Source organism: Homalodisca vitripennis, chromosome 6 (assembly GCF_021130785.1).
Source record: "Homalodisca vitripennis isolate AUS2020 chromosome 6, UT_GWSS_2.1, whole genome shotgun sequence".
Classification (NCBI taxonomy): Eukaryota; Metazoa; Arthropoda; class Insecta; order Hemiptera; family Cicadellidae; genus Homalodisca; species Homalodisca vitripennis.
Genome location: NC_060212.1, coordinates 26,713,878 through 26,733,218, shown reverse-complemented (window position 1 = coordinate 26,733,218; position 19,341 = coordinate 26,713,878). Strand labels below are relative to the sequence as shown.

The 19,341-nt window shown below is 31.6% G+C and overlaps 1 protein-coding gene across 2 annotated transcripts in view; it reads right to left on the bottom strand.

The window, feature by feature from the left end:
• Positions 1-19,018, bottom strand: part of LOC124365166 — a 53,448-nt gene extending 34,430 nt beyond the window's left edge. Inside the window, exons 1-3 of one of the 2 annotated variants that reach the window (XM_046821118.1) lie at positions 18,910-19,018; positions 17,753-17,890; positions 16,839-17,052 (exon numbers count right to left, since the gene is read on the bottom strand). In XM_046821118.1, the coding sequence (XP_046677074.1) occupies positions 16,955-17,052; positions 17,753-17,890; positions 18,910-18,985 (312 nt within the window). In that variant the 5' untranslated portion in view covers positions 18,986-19,018 and the 3' untranslated portion in view covers positions 16,839-16,954. Of the gene's footprint in view, positions 1-16,838; positions 17,053-17,752; positions 17,891-18,909 lie in introns of those variants that run through there. The other variant, XM_046821119.1, reaches the window with a different exon arrangement.
• Between the last annotated feature and the right edge of the window lie 323 nt (positions 19,019-19,341).

The following is a 19,341-nucleotide window of genomic DNA, read 5'->3' as shown; positions in this document are numbered from 1 at the left end:
AACGATATTGATTTTCTTGATGGTGTTCCATTTCACCTATACTGGTGGGACAGGATATTTATATCCATATACGAACATAAAATTATGTGGGATGGGTTGTGTCAATTAGGCTACATGTGTTCAAAAGTCATTTTTAAAACCTATATGAGTATACCGAGTTTGTTCAAAAATGTATTTACTCTCTTTTTTATCACTTCCATCATAGTTATCCATAAGAGCAAGATAAGCATATTCGTTAATACTCACTAAGTGTCATGGATATATAAGCACCGTCATCGAAATGAGAGTTGTTTGTAAATAAATAAATCTTCATGTAATATTTAAAGTATAAAGGTCTGTTTGTTTTTAAAATAATTTGTGGACGCACAGCCAGATAAACAAATACGTTTTCCCCATCGCCTCATTTGATAGGCTTCGCTAACGCCCAGCTAATGAAAATAAAAATGTATAAATTACTTTGAATTAATCCTCCAAAATTTAAGATTTTGAATCAATCACATATAATTTTATGCAGTTTTCCGTAAAAACAACAAAACAACTTTAATATTATATTTTTAATTTTTAAATAGTATCAAGTAATTATAATTGTTTTTTTCTAAATTTGCTCTAAGTTATAAATCAGTAATTAAAAAAAATATTAAGGTTTAATAAATCAGAATGTTGACATGGACATACCAAAAACAGATCAAACTCTTTGTAATATTTCTATGTTATACTATTTCCAAAGTTCAGTCTCATAGCTCCATGAGCCAAATGCATAGAGACTAAACCCTGTAGAGTAATAGAGAGCACGATAAGTGTATTGCCTGTAATGGAGGCTGTGGAACCCATTTAGATCATTAGAGAGAACAAGTGTTCGGCGAGGTTGCGTCAGTTCATTGATTCCGTCTTCTGTCGTTGAGTCTTTTATAAAATCAAAAAATGTATTTAATTTTAAACTTTTGTGTATTTTCTAAAATTATAAAAACTTTTTTGCAACTCATCGTTACGAAAAATCCGCAGTGCAGTGGTTGCTTTAGAAACATTTTATCCCTGAGGTCTTCTGAGGTCAAAAACTCAGAAGTTTGTCAATGTTCTTAAAAAAATATTTTAATTGGCTTTTGTCTTAATATTTCGAAACAAGTCGTTAGAAAACGAACAATAGACGGGCTGCAGGAGAGCGATGATCTTCTGTGATTAGTCTGGAACACACAGCCTTGGACAATAAATGATCCTTGTATTTTGGGGTGAAAGGGCTGCAAGTCCCTAGTATTTTTTACCCTAGCCCTACGTATTTCCAAGAGAATATTAAGAATATGTTGTAAGAAATAAAAATAATTAATATTACTGAAAAATAAATAAATCTTATGATTACAATCGGCTTTTACAAATTGTTTTGTTATCATATGGATTATTTCATAATATTTAAAATTATTGTATGACTGCTTGCGAAGCCTGTTACTGACGAAAAAGCTGTCAAACGTTCCCGTCTCTTTGTACTCATATCTCGATGATTGTGAATGTAACTAGCATAGTCTAATTTAATATCAATAAACATTAAATCATAAAAGTACTTGCTCTGCAGGGACTCGAACCTAGATCTTCCATTCTCCCGGCAAGTTCGCAACCACTACACCACAAAGCCCTCATTATTTACGATTAAATTTTTTTATGTTTGGCCGTTCCTGTCACATATGTCTTTAAATAACCAAACTAACATATGATCAAAATACTCAATACCTGTGAAACGACATTTATTTATATTTATTAATACGCATTTATTTACATTCCAACATTTTCAAATTTAATATTTGTATCCAAACCTACAAAGAAATAAATATACATTTCTTTTTCCTAAAACCTTAAAAGGTTTCATTGTATCCAAATATAGTATTTGTATAAAGGAAGTAATAAAACGTGAGTCCTGTTAGAATGATATTGTTTTCGCTGACAAAGGATGTTTTCGTTACAATTCATTTACTATTCTCGGAAACATAATATTGTCATCAAACTAATCCATCTGAAACGTATCATGTAAAGCTCTTTCTTTGTGAACGTCTACTTTGTAATACTTTTCCCAAAAAAACATGAATGACGTAATATTTGTAATGTTTTATAAATACTTTGATACTCTGAAGATAAATTTGGTCTTAACCCAGTTTAAATATTCATGATCAAGAGAAAAGGTTTCAAGGAACATCCAGAAAAGACGAAACTTCAAAATGAATGGAAAATTTTAACCTATCATCTTGATTCAATAAGTTACAAGCATTGAGTGAACATGTGTATCAGATTCTAATTTATTCTCTACTTCAAATGATATTCCTCATGGACTGAAACAAATATGTTTTAAATTTTCAGAGATCACTGAAATATGAAAAAACTCATATTTCCCATTTTTAGTCATAAGAATATAGAAATTCCAGTGCGAGTACAGTACACAACGATATTTCGGTTTTAATAACACAAATTACAACTGGTGACGAAGCAATTTATATGACAGCTTTTAAATGTTACCACGGCTGAATTAAGGAATGTGGGTTAGAGTCTTCTTCTCTAGATATTATAAAAGTTAAGAATATCAAGTTAACAACCATAAATATTATATATTTATTAATTTGTTCATCCTAACTGCTGAGCCGATTTCACAAAGCATGCAGTTTTGCCATACTTATTGAAAGATCTTTATATATAAATAAATTAGATTGAGCATCAGCAAAGGCTAGCTCTCGAGGATAGATTTTATTTGGAAATTTGCATAAGGTTGAATTTGTTATATAATCAAAACTGAAGTCGATGGTGACGCATGTGAATCCCTCGAATGTGGCTGAGTATTAGGTATTTACGGAGGTTATATGGGTAAATATGGTAGCAACAAGAAAATATTAGAAGACATAATTTTTTGTCATAAAAATGTACATATTATGTTGTTAATTAATAGTACTACTAATATTCCTTTTATATTTTATCCATAATAATGTATAAAAATCTGAAGTCTGAGTCTCAGTCTACAATATCCCTCAGGGCTATGCTTCACTAGTCTTTAAAGCTACCTTGGCATTTATCCATTGTATTTATGGACTCCATCATACATATAAGGATGTACACAAATTTAAACAGGTGCTAGTAAGTGATTGCTGTTATTTATCTATCAAAATTATTCTTTACAACATTAATTTTTCACGTAGAAGCTTTTCTTTATCTGGGTTTGATTTAATAGGTATTTAAATAAACCAGAGTAAAATCTCATAATGTTTTATATCGTAAGTGTGTAAAGTGAAAATCTATAGATTTCGGGTTTACGCTGCCTTTAAACTCAGGATATTTCCGCTCTGGCCTAAAATAGTTCTATTTTCACTGAAATTTGAACTACTTAACAAAGTGCCACAAAATATAAGACAGATATTCTAGAATTTTTGAGGTACTTATATCTCCAACCTGTAATTCAACAATCCCATTTTTTAACGTAAATTTAAAATAAAGAAAATAATTAGAATATCGTTCAGTAATCTTTACATATTTCAAAATTATTTTGAATGAAATTTAAAAAGGTAATGTTACTTTTTTCAATTAGTTACATCAGCGTTTCTCTTAAGAACAACGTAATATTACACCATTCCATTCTCGGGTTCAAATAAAATCACCCTCGCTGAAAAGTAAAACTCTGAGTAACTGCTGATAACATAAATACTATTCGTTTATTAGTTTAATTTTTTTCATAGTATAAATAGCAATGAAAACTTATAAAGTAAGTACCATCAGTTATCGAAAATTTTGCAGCCCATTATAAAGAAAGTATATTTATCACTGATAGATTTTATATATCATTAATTGGGCTTTAATTATCTGCTAAACTAAACTTACCCGATAGTTCTGTTAGGTCAGGATATGCTAGGATAGGTTTGGTTAGTTTAGGATAGGTTAGGTTATGTTAGGACTACTACTTGATACACAATGAATTAAAATGTAAATGGGTTTTATACTATACCTTCCAGTTCACTTATACTTTTTATTTTAAAGTATAACTTTATCATAGTCTGTATTAAAAAATAGTGACAAATGCCTAACCCACTTATCGCATACATTTCTTAATTCCAGTAAAATATTAGTGAAGAATGCAAAACAGTATAAGTCTATTTCTTATAAACGTCGAAAAAAGTCAGTTAATGTAATAGTGAAAAAGTATTACAGCAAAAGCAGTGACTTTCTTTATCGATTTTTCTTTGTATAGGAGCAATTCCTTAGCCACTAAGAGTTATAGGCTCGTTTCCTTTGCTTTCATAAGGACTTTTATCACTCGAATGGAGACGGTTTGTTATTTTTACGACGGACAAAGTTAGTTTCCCTTACTAGTAACTGATAAATTAAATTAGCAAATATCAATATAACATTAATTCTGAATATAAAACTCAATATAAGTAGCTGAAATATACCGTTTGGTAAAAGAGTAAGATCTTTCCGTAAGTATAAAATCATTCTTTAGCATTCCTATAATTTTGAAACTAAAAACTTTGTTTTGACTCCGTTAACCCGTGAGAAGTCCCGTGCTATTTACATCCATAGCAGGTCCCCCGTATAGCTGCTATCTAACATTGTTTTTTTATATGTTACCTTTGTTTTTGTGCTTCTAAATTCCATTTCACATTTATTACATGTATTGTATGTGTGTTTTATGAGTTTATACTTATTCTAGTGTAAATAAACAATACAATTTAATTAACAATAATAATTAAATAAAGTTAACTTATTTACCAAGCCAAATTTTGTTTATTAATACTATAAATTAAATATAAAATATTTTAAATTGTATAGCAAATACAAAGGCAAATGCAGAATAAACATTTTTCTTCGGTTGCACAATTATGGAGCCAGTTTATAGTTTTCGTTGCATATTTTCCTTGCATGTAGACCTTAAAAAGTCTGGCTTTCCTGACATGGCATTTGGGTTGTAAGATTGAAGCAAAACGTTATGAATCCCCATCACTTTCACCAGAATTTTCAATGTTCGTATTGCATGTTGATTGCTTTGACGGATTATCAGATTCGTTATCACTACCATAAATTGTGAAAAAATATCCTTCAACCTCTTCAATTCAACTTATAATAATGCTGTCCAATTTGTTGACATTTAAATAGCAATAATAATAATAATATTAAACTAAATAAAATGCATAGTCAACAAAGTTTGTTACAAACACACACACAGTGAAATAACGATATCGAACTAAATATTGTATTGACACTAACACGCTTGCTCTAATACAAAACACGAACGGAATCGGTCACAAGCGTAGATGCCGTCTAACAACTGCACTAACGCGGTCGGTTCCGAGTCGAGATGACAACTAACAAAGCGCGCAGGGTGGGATTCCCCAAACACACAAGACACGCATATGGATGAATCATACTGTGTTTGGCAGAAAATAGTGTGTCATATAATCAATGAGGCACTTGGGATTTATTATTTAATTAAAACAAAATTTCATCAGACCATCTATATTTGTTAGGTATCATCTAACAAAGGGACCTATCACGGGTAACACCAAAAGGGTAGAATCAGTTAGGATCTTGAATTTAACCAGTGGCAGTTGTAAAGAAGCAGTGTTAAATATTTAGGTGGCTCTGTACAAAAAATAGTTTATCCGAAAGGCACAATACGTCGGATGGCGCATGAGATTCGGCAAATTGCATGAAGGAGACCAGAAAAGGCAAAAAACAGTAAAGGAAGTTGAAAAGAATCATATAGAAGACTTTGCTAAGACTCTGAAGTTTTCTCTAAGTTGAATAATTTTACGTATCCTCTTAAACATTATTTAGATTCGTTAAAGCGCCAAAAATTACATAGCCTACGTTAACATTGTCAAGGATAATCTTTCAGTAGCTATAGTCTAAATGATAAAAAAGAATTGTTTTAAATATTTATATATTTACATAAGATACCAAAATAAAAGGTGGCAACTTTCGAAAAGTCCAAATTTTTAGAAGCAACTATCAGTATAATTTGTATGTATTTGAATTTAATATAAGGTTCAATGGCTATGACTGTAACAAAATTACTTTATGCGGAAATATTTATAAAACATTTTCAGTTCCTGATATAAATTCTTAAGAGCTGCAAACTTCCAGAGGGAAAGATTGAGCATTCCTCGGGCGAAGTTTAACAATTTCTCAAGTGGCAAAGTAAGTTAACAATGTTACTTAGCTGTTTGTGGCCACTGAGGCGTGCAGCTTTACTTTGCTATTTATTACAAAATTCTTGGTTGAATTTATATTGCTATAGAAAGTCAAATGTTTGTGTTTTATAAACACTCGTTGACCATCCACATCGCAATAAACGTCTAGTCAGTTATTTAAAAAAAGTAGTTATACATTGGTATAAGTTGTCATAAAGGATATATTATATTTATGACCAAGGCTTATACAATGTCCTATATTATAATAGATTATAATCTAACTGCATCAATAATCAAAGGAGGTATTTAAATTTAAGAGTACCTTTAGGATGTAAAAAGTAACATGATATTCTACTGTGAATAATGATTTACGTTTTGAGTGTACTTAAAAGATGACCTAAAATTATTAATATTAAAAGAGAAAGGGAGTAATGTGATCTTTGTACAAGCTATATTCCAATTTATTTATTATATGTCACATCGTCACCATAGTATTCGGCAATTTTGTCTGGAATTAAAAACTTAATTTTATACTATTTAGGTCATGCAATTTTTTAAACTATCAATCACTTGAAACTTGAAACATAATAGTATTTTTTTAAATATCTGACTGAAGGTTTGTAAAAACCTATATCAATACTGATCAATGCAGTCCATAGGCTAAGACAAACATTTTAAAAACTTATAAATCCAAAAACATTGGATTTTGGTTTTACGTTGTGTTTTGGGATAAGCCCAATTTAAGTATTACTCCTTTGCACTTATAAAATATTCATGACATGTCAGGTTGGGTTAGGGGCCGCCTCATGTTGAGATCTATGAGGAGGGATAGTATGTCAACTTCGCAAAGCACCTTTCATTCTAGGAGGGACAGGGGAATAGCACTCCCTCATGTCCAATCCAGCACCAGCCTTTAACACGAAGAGAGAATGGCTCAGTCCCCACACCTAGAGTCAACCCCCGCAGTAGACTTACAAATTATTGTAGGAGGAGGTGTCTAAGTATTCTTTCCAATGTTGTTCTTGCGAATAATTAGTTACATAAACGGGTAATCATATGAGTGTTTCATGAAAGTAAAACGAAAAAATTAACTCAATTTTTTTTATTCTTAAAACTCTATAATATATCTTTAAAAGCAATTTTTAAGGTTAAATTTGGACCAAACAATATTTTAGGCACTTTTATATGTGGCTAGACATTTATTTCTTATGTTTAGGATTTATAACGTATAAGCCATTAAAGCCCAAAAAGATTGGATTTTTAATTTTAAGTTGTGTTTGAAAATCAAAATGCCAGAAATTCCTAATAAAGAATATAGGAGTAAAACTAAAGACAACAGTTCAATGGGGAAACAGGAAAGATTTAGAATAGTCATTTAATTAGTCGTCTTTAGTATAAATCAATTCTATTATGTAGTAGTTTTAATTTTAGCTAACATCAGAGAAGAAGGAGGTAAAATTACGAATAACAAGGTACGCAATTTAAAAGAGTTTACTAATAGTAGGCTTCATGGCCTATTTTTCAAACCATCATATAAAATAATATAAGAACGTTTTGCTTTACTCCCCCTGTAAATCTAAAACACAATTTCCAAATTGCTATAAATGTTTACAACACTGCTTGTTTGATTATACAACAATACCAAAAATGAAAGTTGTATTTTAAGATACGTGGTATAGTTATGTTTATACTTTGTATGTTTATTATTCGCAATGTTTATTATTATTATAACTAGCGCAAAAGGTACCGAATAAGTAGCAAATATTCACGGTTTTAACACGTAATGTCATCACGTATCTCAACCAAACAGTTTTAATTTATTTTTAAAACCTAAGAAAATTAGAATCTTCTAATTATAATGATCAATACACTTTAGCATACACATGGCTTGGTTATTGGGTTATATTATTAGTTGCAATAAATATAGAAAATTAGAAAACATTTCCCCTAATGTAAGAAGTTTATTATCCGGATTACCTTTTGAAAGTAGCCCAGTTATTATTTTACCTATACATACGACCTATAAAAACATGTTAATCTTTTTTTTTCACATAATGACACGCTATTGACATATGTATGAATGTGATAAGCTTTAAGGGACTCATGCCACACACTGAGATGTTTGGTCACCAGAGTAAACTGTTTTATTCATTTTTGACAACTTTTCAGGCCGTTATGAATAAAACATCAGCGGAATCTGTCACTCGGGGGAAATCCTACCACTTCTTTTGGGAAACAACTGCGGCTTGGAACTTATCATATTTTCATACAATAACACATACCAACAGAAATCTTGGACTCTCAGAAAGAATTTTTATTTTTCTATCTTTTATCTATATTATTTATTATTGTTATCTATATTATTATATTATTCTCTATTAAATTTCTCTCTCTCTTACGTCTTTATTTTGTTTCAGGCTGGCTTGAGGGTGACGAGAAAACTTATTTTAACCAAAGTTTATATTTTAAGGTTAATGACCACTCCTGTTCCCCACTTTTTTATTATCGTGTTTTCCTTCAACCAATTACGTTATCGATGCATAATTTTATACTTTGGCTAATTTAAACATAAACTTTAAATTTAACTTTTATTAACACCCAGACTATTACATTAGCCCGAGGACCTGAGTACAAAAGTCTGAACGGGAGAAAACTTACTTTTAGTGTTGTCATTTGGAGGACGAAAATAGCACGGTTTTAAAACATGTATTTAGATATTAAGTTGAACTGTGTATTGTATAATATTTTTAATATCAGCATAATTGCAATATGATAATTTAAATTTCCCTGATATTGTATTAAAACTTCCTCGCAATAAAAAATTAAATATAAAATTATTACACAGATATGACTATTTATAATTACTGTGTTAGTTCCTACATAGACTACTCTCATTTTATTTTTGTTGTTTATTCAGCCATCCCTTCACAAATTTCACCAGATTTTTGTTTCCAAATAAAAATTTAATTTGAATAGTATGGGTCTAATGAAAACAGTAATCAGTTTTAACTAGTTATTGTCTCAATTAAAGTAACTTGAAAAAGTAACCTCTAAAGAAAGGCCAGTTCTGATTACTGTTGTGGAAGGGTCTCCAGGGGAAATCATAATGAGGGTCACGCTTAATAAATCAAACTGATACTCATTTAACAGTCTCTTGAGTTTAATTATTGTTACTGAAACTATAAAGGTATTGGCTAGTTACAATTAAGTTGCTGCACAGTAATATAAAACAATAATATTTAATCGTAAGTAAAATATATTATCACTGGATTGCACATGCAATTAATTGTAAGTCATGCACTGTAATTTATCAAATCGAATAAAATCTTTTTATTTCTGCCATAACATTACATTATATTGCAAACGGCAATTAATAAGTATATCCTAAAACTTCTCTCATTACACATAATTCAATACACATCCATACATATAATCTTTACAATCACGCCTCTTTCATTCAATGCAACACACTTGGGGTCAGACCCAGATTTGGGCGGTCTCCCAGTTTAAAGCCAAAAACTCACCTGCATTATAAAATGCCTGACACACAAAAAAGTGTTTTAGGCGAATCTTTAACTTAGTCTTAGGAATTGGAGCATCTTTACCTTGATTTGGGCAGTATGTTTAGGAATTGAACACCCAGGAGCACTTGCAAGAGCAGGCGTTCATAAACCACCGTTCTGTGTCTCCCAGTTCGCTAGTTTGATCTGCCACGTGTCTCATACATGCGTATGTCTTGACCTCAGGTTAAAACACATTTATTCACTCAAAATAAGGTTGTTTGTAATATGTAGAGGCATGGCAGTGTCAACTGCCATAATTTCTTAAATGCTTGGCTGCATGAATCTCGGAGTTTTTTTGCGATGACTGTAATTGCTTTTTTGAGTTTGAATGCTGTTTAGAATTAAGTGTTTGCGCAAGCTCCCCAAACTACATCTCCACAAGCAAGATGGGGGTAGATCAAGCCATAATAGCGTAATAAATACTTGACTCGGGCAGTATGTTGCTAAAAGCCTTAACAAAAATGAAGAACTAAGATGCCTCAGTAGATTTTAGTGCAAACATGATCAATGTGCTTATTACAAATTAGTCCTCGATCAAGGTACATTCGTAGGACTTTTGAAGAGATGACTGCAATCTGTCATCAAAAGCATACAATAATATACTATATACAGAACAATAATCATATGCAATAATATTTTAACGGATTAATTTAAAAGCTACTGCCAGTTTAATGTTTAATTGTAATGTCAAAAGAATATTTTCATAATTGACGTATGTACAAAGGCAGAGTGTGCATTTCGTACAAAAACACGTAGTAGTACTTTTATAGAGCCTGATTTATTTACACTTTGTATATTTGGAAATCAATATTTTTTATGCAAAAACGACGGACGCTAAGCAAATAATGAATTAGTCGTCTACTTAGCTTTGATAAATTTATATATTAAAAATAATAATTACTTCTGAGAGTCTAAGATTTCCTTTGATATGTGTTATTATATGAAAGTATGATAAGTTCTAAGCCGCAGTCGTTTCCCATAAGAAGTGGCAGAATTTCCCCCGAGTGACAGGTTCTGCTGATGTTTTATTCATGGCGGCCTGAAAAGCTGTCAAAAATGAATAAAACAGTTTACTCTGGTGACCAAACATCTCAGAGTGTGGCATGCGTCCCTTGAAGATTATCACATTCATACATACTTCAATAGAGTTCTTATTGTTTGAAAACAATAAATCATCATTTGTTTTCTATGTTAAATGTATGGGTTAAATAATAAGTGAGCTACTTTCAAAAGGTAACCCGGATAATACAACGCTTATATTGGGAGAAATGTTTTCTAATTTTATATATTTAGGTTCACTAATGATATAACTCAATAACGAAACCATCTTTATGCTGAGTTGTATTGTTCATTATAACTTAGAAGATTAACAATTTAATTGGTTTTACAAATAAATTAAATTTGAGCGTAGTAGGAAATTAGCTGTGCAACCTGATATAATTTACCATTAAATTTTTCATTAAGTGTTTTAAAATCGTTACATAATTATAAACTAATATAGATACTAATGCATTTATATGTACATATATACTATATGTCTATGTCAGCAAAATCTTACTACTTTATTTTTTACCAAAACCTTTCTTAGGTAATGTGATATTTATTATTTCTAATGATCTAAAAATCAAAATTTGTAATACGAACACATTTTGAAACTGACATTATGACAGTTGCCATCCATATGTAATTATATTGCTATACAGTAAAATTCTTCCTTTCCAATCCAAGTTCGCTATATCATACTATTTCTTAGTCTAGTCTATGAATTAAATCAGTATTTATATACCCAATCAGTATTGTATACCTTATCACTCAGAAATGGATGTCCTCTCGACGATTTTCTGACATAAAAATTGCATTTAGTGACTCGTGTATTGCTCTCTGACCCAGAGTAAATACATTGGTTTGCCTTGTTGCCACGTTGTTAAAATAAGAAGTTTTGTTTAACTTTGTTATTCTTTCACTCTATAGATGAAAAAATATTGAAAGTTTTGGTTAAAATAATTGAGCATAATGCAATTTTTACCCATAACATTTAAATACATTTAACTGGCTCTTTGAATTCACATCACACAACTTTAAAGACCAAGATGGGATTTTTTTGCTTTGAAGACCAGTAGGGCGTAGCATAGAAGTATTTACGACATGTTAATAAGCCTATGTTCATCTTAGGGACTCTACTAGTGTCCACGTAAATTTTCAGTACCATCGGATGAAAAGTTTTATGCGTGAGAGAAAAACAAACAAACCAAGGTACTTTCGCATTTTAAATATTATTAGGATAGTATTACTAACGAATAAATCAAAACTGTCAATTAAGTATTTTCTCCTGCATAAGAATAGTAAAAATACTAACAGTAAATGAAGAATATTTGCATGTTGGGTACTTCCTTAATAAAGATTTCAGTGTTTCGAGAACTTGAATCTTAACTACTGTATTTTTTTCTTCAGCCTTATTTCAATCAAAACCATCTTCATTACGTAGTGGTTTGAGTAGAGTGTCTTAAAATAAACAGCTTATATGTCTTACATTGCTATTAAACTTTAATTTGCAATCGTATTTCCTGTATTATATTACAAAATAGAGATGACCTATAAGTTAGGATTTTGCATACGAGAATTGTGTGACTTTTCAGTATGTAAGACACATTGAGACTCTTGGGTTAAGACCAATTGGGAAAAGGAACCCAGGAAAACTCCTCGTTTCCCGTGCGAGTTCCTGGAATATCGGCGTTTTCAGTTCACGAGGAGTCACTCGCACTTCGGTGTTGGTCTCAGACGCTTGTATTATCAATTACTTCATTTGTTTTACTTAGCCAGTAAAATTTTATTCAATTTTATAATGGCGTAGTTGAATTGTATAATTAATTATTTATATTTCGTTTTCACGTAAAAATATCTACTTTCAGTGAGCTCTATAACACGTATACGTTTATTCCAGTACTTCTAGCGTGTGTAAAGAGTAAAATTCAGTTCCAGTGTTAATATCTTGAACTTTTTTCAGTTATTTCAAAACGTGAATCTTCTTCAGTGACTGTGAACAAATATAGCTATGTTTTTCAAAGTGAGAGGGAACAGTGTAGCCCGATTGTAAATGTTTATATCAGTGTAATAAATAAAAAGATTCCGTAAGTCACTAGTTGGAAAAGTTAAAAATTTAACTGTATGTCAGATTTTACGTTTCTAAGAGAGACTATCTTATTGAAAGAAACAGACGATAAAGACACCGTTCTTTTGAAAACCATGAAAAATTTACTATAACCACTATAAGGAACTCATTGTCAGAAAATAGTGGACTTTGAGTACGGACACGCATAATCTACGCAAGTTCCCCATTTCCTTATAGGGTGATTCATAAAACGTTCATCCCATATAAAGTTGTGTTCGTTTAAAAGTTCAAAATAACTTTTTGGCAACAATATTGTAATCAATAAAGCTGCCAAATAAAATTTTTCCTATTGTAATTCGGCAGTAAATTAAATAAAAGCTAAGTAGTTTAACTCGTAACATCCCAAGTGAAGGTATTACAATCAGTATTAATACTTGCCGGAGAGTTCAAAGTCAACGATAAAATGTTTTAGTTAAAGAATTCTTCAGCTTATAAAATGCATTATATTATTATATTTATCTTTATCACGTTGGTTGTACTCCTGAAAGGGACAAAGCTAAGTGCACGCATTATACGATCAACGGGTAGACGGTAGCCGGAACCCTCCATTACTGCAAACGTCACTACTCCTCTTTAATGTTGGAACTACTGCAAAGCCTCTCCGCTGTGGCAAGGTAAATGGTTCACGTTACTTCACCACCTTTATGTCATCTTTAGCTCTAGATACTTAAAATGTAAAAAGCTTGATTACTATAATGTATATAACAGTTTTAAACTTCCTTTAGTATTTAGCCTGTAGGCCTGTATAATTATTCTGTACGTCTTGAATTTTAAGCAGGACTACGTTATCACATGTAAAACTTATTTACAAATTATTATAGGACCTGAAGACATATTAATTATTTATTTTTTGAAAACTTTTCTCTAAAACTGCTTAGATCTATAAACTCATACCACATATTTACAATACTATGAAACTTACTATCATAGTGAGTTTTAAATTTTTTGATACAATTTCAAAATATACCGCTATAAAAAAAATATTCAAATTTTTAAAATTATGTTATAACTTTATACTAATATCTAAAGCGTGCTTTATTTCAGGTGATGCTGTAAATTTAGGGGTTTCTTCCTTTGTTAAATATAAGTCCCTATACAATAATTTTCCGAAATACAGGGAAATATAAAAAAGGACTTTGTTCACTCCAAGTTAGAGTATTAAAGTAGAAATCTAATAATACAAAATGTTTTTACATGTATTTTAACACTTGTTGGCATGTGTTTTAAAAACTTTTCTTAATATAAGTTAAACTGTATAACTGTACGTTTAACATCTGAAATAAGAAAAATGGGGTATTACATAAGTTAAGTGTTTTTTAATTCAAATTAAATACCGTTAATAGTATTATGCTAAGGGGGTTCATACATTTTCACCCTAAATAGTAAATAGTCTATATATAAGTTAAAGGAAATTTGTACTGAATTTGCTTCAAGCGATATGTTTTAAAGAAACAGCACACCATTTGAATTTTATAAAATTGAAATTTTTTTTAACTATTTTCTTTTACAGTATTTTTATAAATCACATAACGGTATAGTTTATATGGCTCATTATATTATTACTTGTGCTACACTTGTGTTGCATAGTAGGTGATAGTCGGTATAACATCACCTATAATATCAAACAATCGTAACTGTTGCCACATTACCAGGAACAATTAGAGATTTAACACCTCACTGCGTGCCTAATAACCAGGAAACTGTTGTGTACTGATTTCACTGCACTTAGTAGGATTACATAACACCACGTCTATTACACGTGTAACACATCAATGCGTCCCTAATCATCAGGCAACTGATGTTTATAGAATTCAGTGCACGTATAAGGATTACAAAACATCACTTCTATTATCAAGTAATCGTAACTGTTATCACATTACCAGAACAATTACACACTTAACACCTCACTACGTGCCTAATCACTACGCATCTGTTGTTTACTGATTTCACTGCAAATAGAAGGAATACAAAAAATCATTTCTATTATCAAACAACCGTAACTGTTGCCAAATTGACATAACAGTTATACATTTAACACACCACTATGTGCCTAATCACTAGGCAACTGTTGTTTACTGATTTCACTGCAAATAGAAAGATTAAAAACATCATTTCTATGATCAAATAACCGTAAGTGTTGCCAAATTGACATAACAGTTACACATTAACACCTCACTACGTGCCTAATCACCAGGCAACTGTTGTTTATACACATCAATGCACTAGGTGAGTCCACAATACGTTATTTTCTATGCGACTAAAGCGTTTTTGAACGTCCGGTATATGGAAACAGGGTTTTTCCGGACATTTGCCATCGTTCAGTGAAACAAGAAAACAGTAACACTACGTTTCGAGATCTGCTTTGGTTGCCAATTCTAAAAAATGAACTAAAGAGAAAACCAAAAGTATCAAACGGATCGGATATTTGTAATAAACCAATGCGGAGTCACAATATGGTTTTAAGAAGTTCATCTCGCATGAACTAATAATAACGAAAGGGCCCATTCCTGTTCCCCTTCCCTTGTATTTCCGCCATCTTGTTTTAGCCAGCCGTCACGATTGCCATTGGCTAGTCCCTATGGTCAGTCGTAGGTGGTTTGTAGACGAGTGAAGACGTATTGTGACCTGTATTCCGTAGTTTAGTTTTAATGATTAGTGTTTTGTATAGTTTTGTATTAAGTGCATGTCTTTAGTGTTAGTGAAGTTGACAACAACATGTAGGTTGTGATTCCTGACTTAGGCGTGCCACAACGCTGTAGTAAGATTTGTTTATTTTAACCTAGTTTGTAATTATGTATTAGGTTAGTTATTTACCTGAAGAAGAGATCAGATTGCAGATCTCGAAACGTAGTGTTACTGTTTTCTTGTTTCACTGAACGATGGCAAATGTCCGGAAAAACCCTGTTTCCTTCACAATCCTTGCATCGTCAAAAATAACCTTTAAACAAAGAATCGGTATATGGAATTTAAATAAAATATGAAACAGCGTTTATGTATGTAATTGAACAATGCATACTGGACGTAAGATATTTATGTTTCCGTAGGTGTTCTGATATGTGTTCTCAATATTTATTTAACCTACGAAATACAGCAATACACGAAAAATTCATTTTCTGTTTTTTTTCAATGTGGTATTGGTATCTGCTGTTATCTCTAAACACTTGTACGTTCCTACTAAAGTTATGTTTTCACAAATACATGAAGTGAGGCTTAAAAGTTTGTGTAGTTGCTTGCCCGCATAGTACTTTTTAATACTAAACGTATTGTGAAGTAAAGTAATGGATTTGATTACCATGCAAAATTAGGGCTAAGAAGCCATTTCTCCCATTTAATCTTGAGACAAACAGCTTAAATGTGACTGCCGAACCACCACCAATAGCAAGTGGTGATATGGCAGAAAAGGGGGGCGGAATAAATAGAGGGGGGTGTGTCTTTGATTTTATTGGTTTATCCTATGAGAATTTCTTAAAGCCACACTGTGACTCCGCATGTTATTATTAGATATATCTAACCTGTTATTAGGTATATCTAAATGGGATACTCCGGAAACAATAGTGTTCGTTGCCGATAATAAATCTTAAACAAATAACGAGCGATATTTTAAAGCGGGTTGCATTATTCATCCATTAAATAATACATTTTGAATGTGTTTATGATGTTTCATATATACATAAATATAAGTAATATGTTTCATATATATATATAAATGCATCTAACAAATGAAGGCAAAAGACCAATGGTCTACAGCGCTAAATATCTTGTTATAGATGTACATAGTAAATATATAATGGGAGAAATATAATGATAAAATGAAGAAGCAGAAGATATAATGATAAAGAGTCTCCGAATTGTGCTGTTGTGATCGAGGGGGGGGGGGTGAGGGGACTGGTGAGTAACTTGGTAGTGTTGCTAACTTTATTTTATATAATATATTTAGGTGAAATATTGTCCACATTTTAATATTTTGTAAAGTAAATTTTCATAAAATAAATTATTGAAAAGAAGAAAATTACTTAAAATAGCTGTAACTATTTCCAATAATTATAGTGTACTAAAAGAAATCCCCAATGTCAACAACAGCAGTTCATGAGATAGTTGTAGTCATGGCACAGCAGAGGAGACAGGGGCGGACATAACATGTTGGCGGGACACGTTATCGGAACACGATCTGAAAAATTGCAGATAGGATATAGTTGTAGTTGTAGAAAGAGGCATGAATAAAATTTTGGCTGAGAAAGTTATAGGAATACGATCTGGAACATTACAGACATAGATAGTTGTAGCCCGTGACACAGCAGAGCAGAGAGGGCAGACATAACATGTTTGCCGGGTCACGTTATTTGAAAACGATCTGGAACATTACAGGTATGAGATAGTTGTAGTCGTGACACTGCAGAGGAGAAAGAGGCGGGAATAAAATGTTAGCTGAGAAAGTTATAGGAAGACGATCTGGAACATTACAGAGATAGATAGTTGTAGTCCGTGACACAGCGGAGCAGGGAGGGGCAGACATAACATGTTGCCGGGTCACGTTATTTGAAAACGATCTGTAACGTTACAGATATAAGAGTTGTAGTTGTGACACAGCAGAGCAGAGAGGAGCAGACGTAACATTTTGCCGGGTCACGTTATTTAAAAACGATCTGGAACATTAGAGATATGAGATAGTTGTAGTTGAACAGCAGAGGAGACAGAGGTGGATATAACAGTTGGCGGGAAACGTTATCGGAACACGATCTGGAACATTACAGACATTAGTTATTTTAAAAGAGTACATATTTTAATTTGTAAACCTTGTGATTGACAAGTTTATTGTATACCTATTTAATGCCAGAGTTTAAAGCAATGAGTTTTACTTGGGATCTTACCGAAAGGGAGAGCACAGCCACAGCAGAAGCCCCAGACTATGGGAGGCAGAGTCCTACAGTCGGCAGGAGGGCATGCCCCACAGCCAGGGGGGCGGATTGGTATCAATGTTATGTAGGGGTTGGAGGCAGGACTCGTACCTGAGAACGACCAAGTTATAGGGAGATTTTATTAAAGCTTATTTAAAGCAGCATGTGGTATTTATATTTCTTTAAAAGCATTAGTTAGGTTTGTACTCTTATGAATGTTAAATCTAAAGTAAGAGTTTATTTATTATTTATATTGATTAAAGGTATTTAAAATAACCCCTAATAATTGTGTAGTGGTATATTTAGAATAATAATTTTTTATTAGTAGAAAACCCTTCTATCAAAACTAGATATTTGTGGATTTGAAATACACCCAGCTTGGCTTAAAAAAAACTACATTTTAATCTTTTTTATCTCCTTTAATCCACAGATCTAGGCTATGCTGGCTTTTCTGGGCCATTTTGTGACAATCTTATGAGATTATATTTGCTTATTATAAAACACCTGATTGAAAAAAAGTGTTGCTCAGGCAGTTATTCTCAAGCGGTAATCAATTTCATATCAGCTGACTGGTTATAAGGTATTTATAAATGTAATTAAAAATTAGCAGTGGGCAAAGGTTTCAGCCAAGCTTAGAATATACAACCACATGTTTACATAAATATAAACAATAAAACATGTTTTGGTTTTAAAACCTTGGATGATAATTGATTATAAAATTGTTAACACAATATTAATATTGACTTATTAGGTCAACTATGAAATGAAGTTGAGGCATTATTATTGATAGTCTATAATAATCACCCACTTTTCCCATTATATAAGCTACACTGCACATCTTGACATGTTATTGAAAGCTATAAAATGTAAGTGAATGATATTTTATTCACATCTTTGAATGAATGGAGTTAGAGGGCTCTTTAAAATGATAAAAAAACTTTTTTAACATTATTAAATTAACTATCGACAGAATACTAGAGATGTTTAAAAGTAAAAATCAAATATAGTTTTCTTCAAAACTTAAATAATAAAACAAATAAATTTATTTTTAGCTTTCAATATATGTTTTTCTACAGTGTGAATTCAGATTTTTTTTAATGTACTAAAATATTTTATCTCTAAAATACTACCTGGTCTACAGTTGTACACCTGTGAGATGGATACGGGAAGAATCAATCCGACACATAAACATAGCAAAAATAACATATTGCGAACTATATTGTAGGGTTAGACTACCGAAAACAGGCTTGCATTTGAGCTATAATCCCACGTAACTTATGCTGCTTCATGCATATGAATGTCTACATGTCAGACAAATCCTTGACCTGTCAAGCTACACTTGTAAGTGCACGTGTAAAAGGCTGTGTCATCTCAACCACTTGTGTTAAATAGAACGTCTTTCGTTTTGAATCTAAAGATGATACCAGGTAAAAAGGCATTTTATAAAACAAAACCAACAATTAATCCTTCTAGGTTATTGCTTTAAAAATGTATTCACATATTCTTAAAAAACTAAATTTGATTTATACTCAAAAATAGCTTATTTTAACGAGTTTTAACAC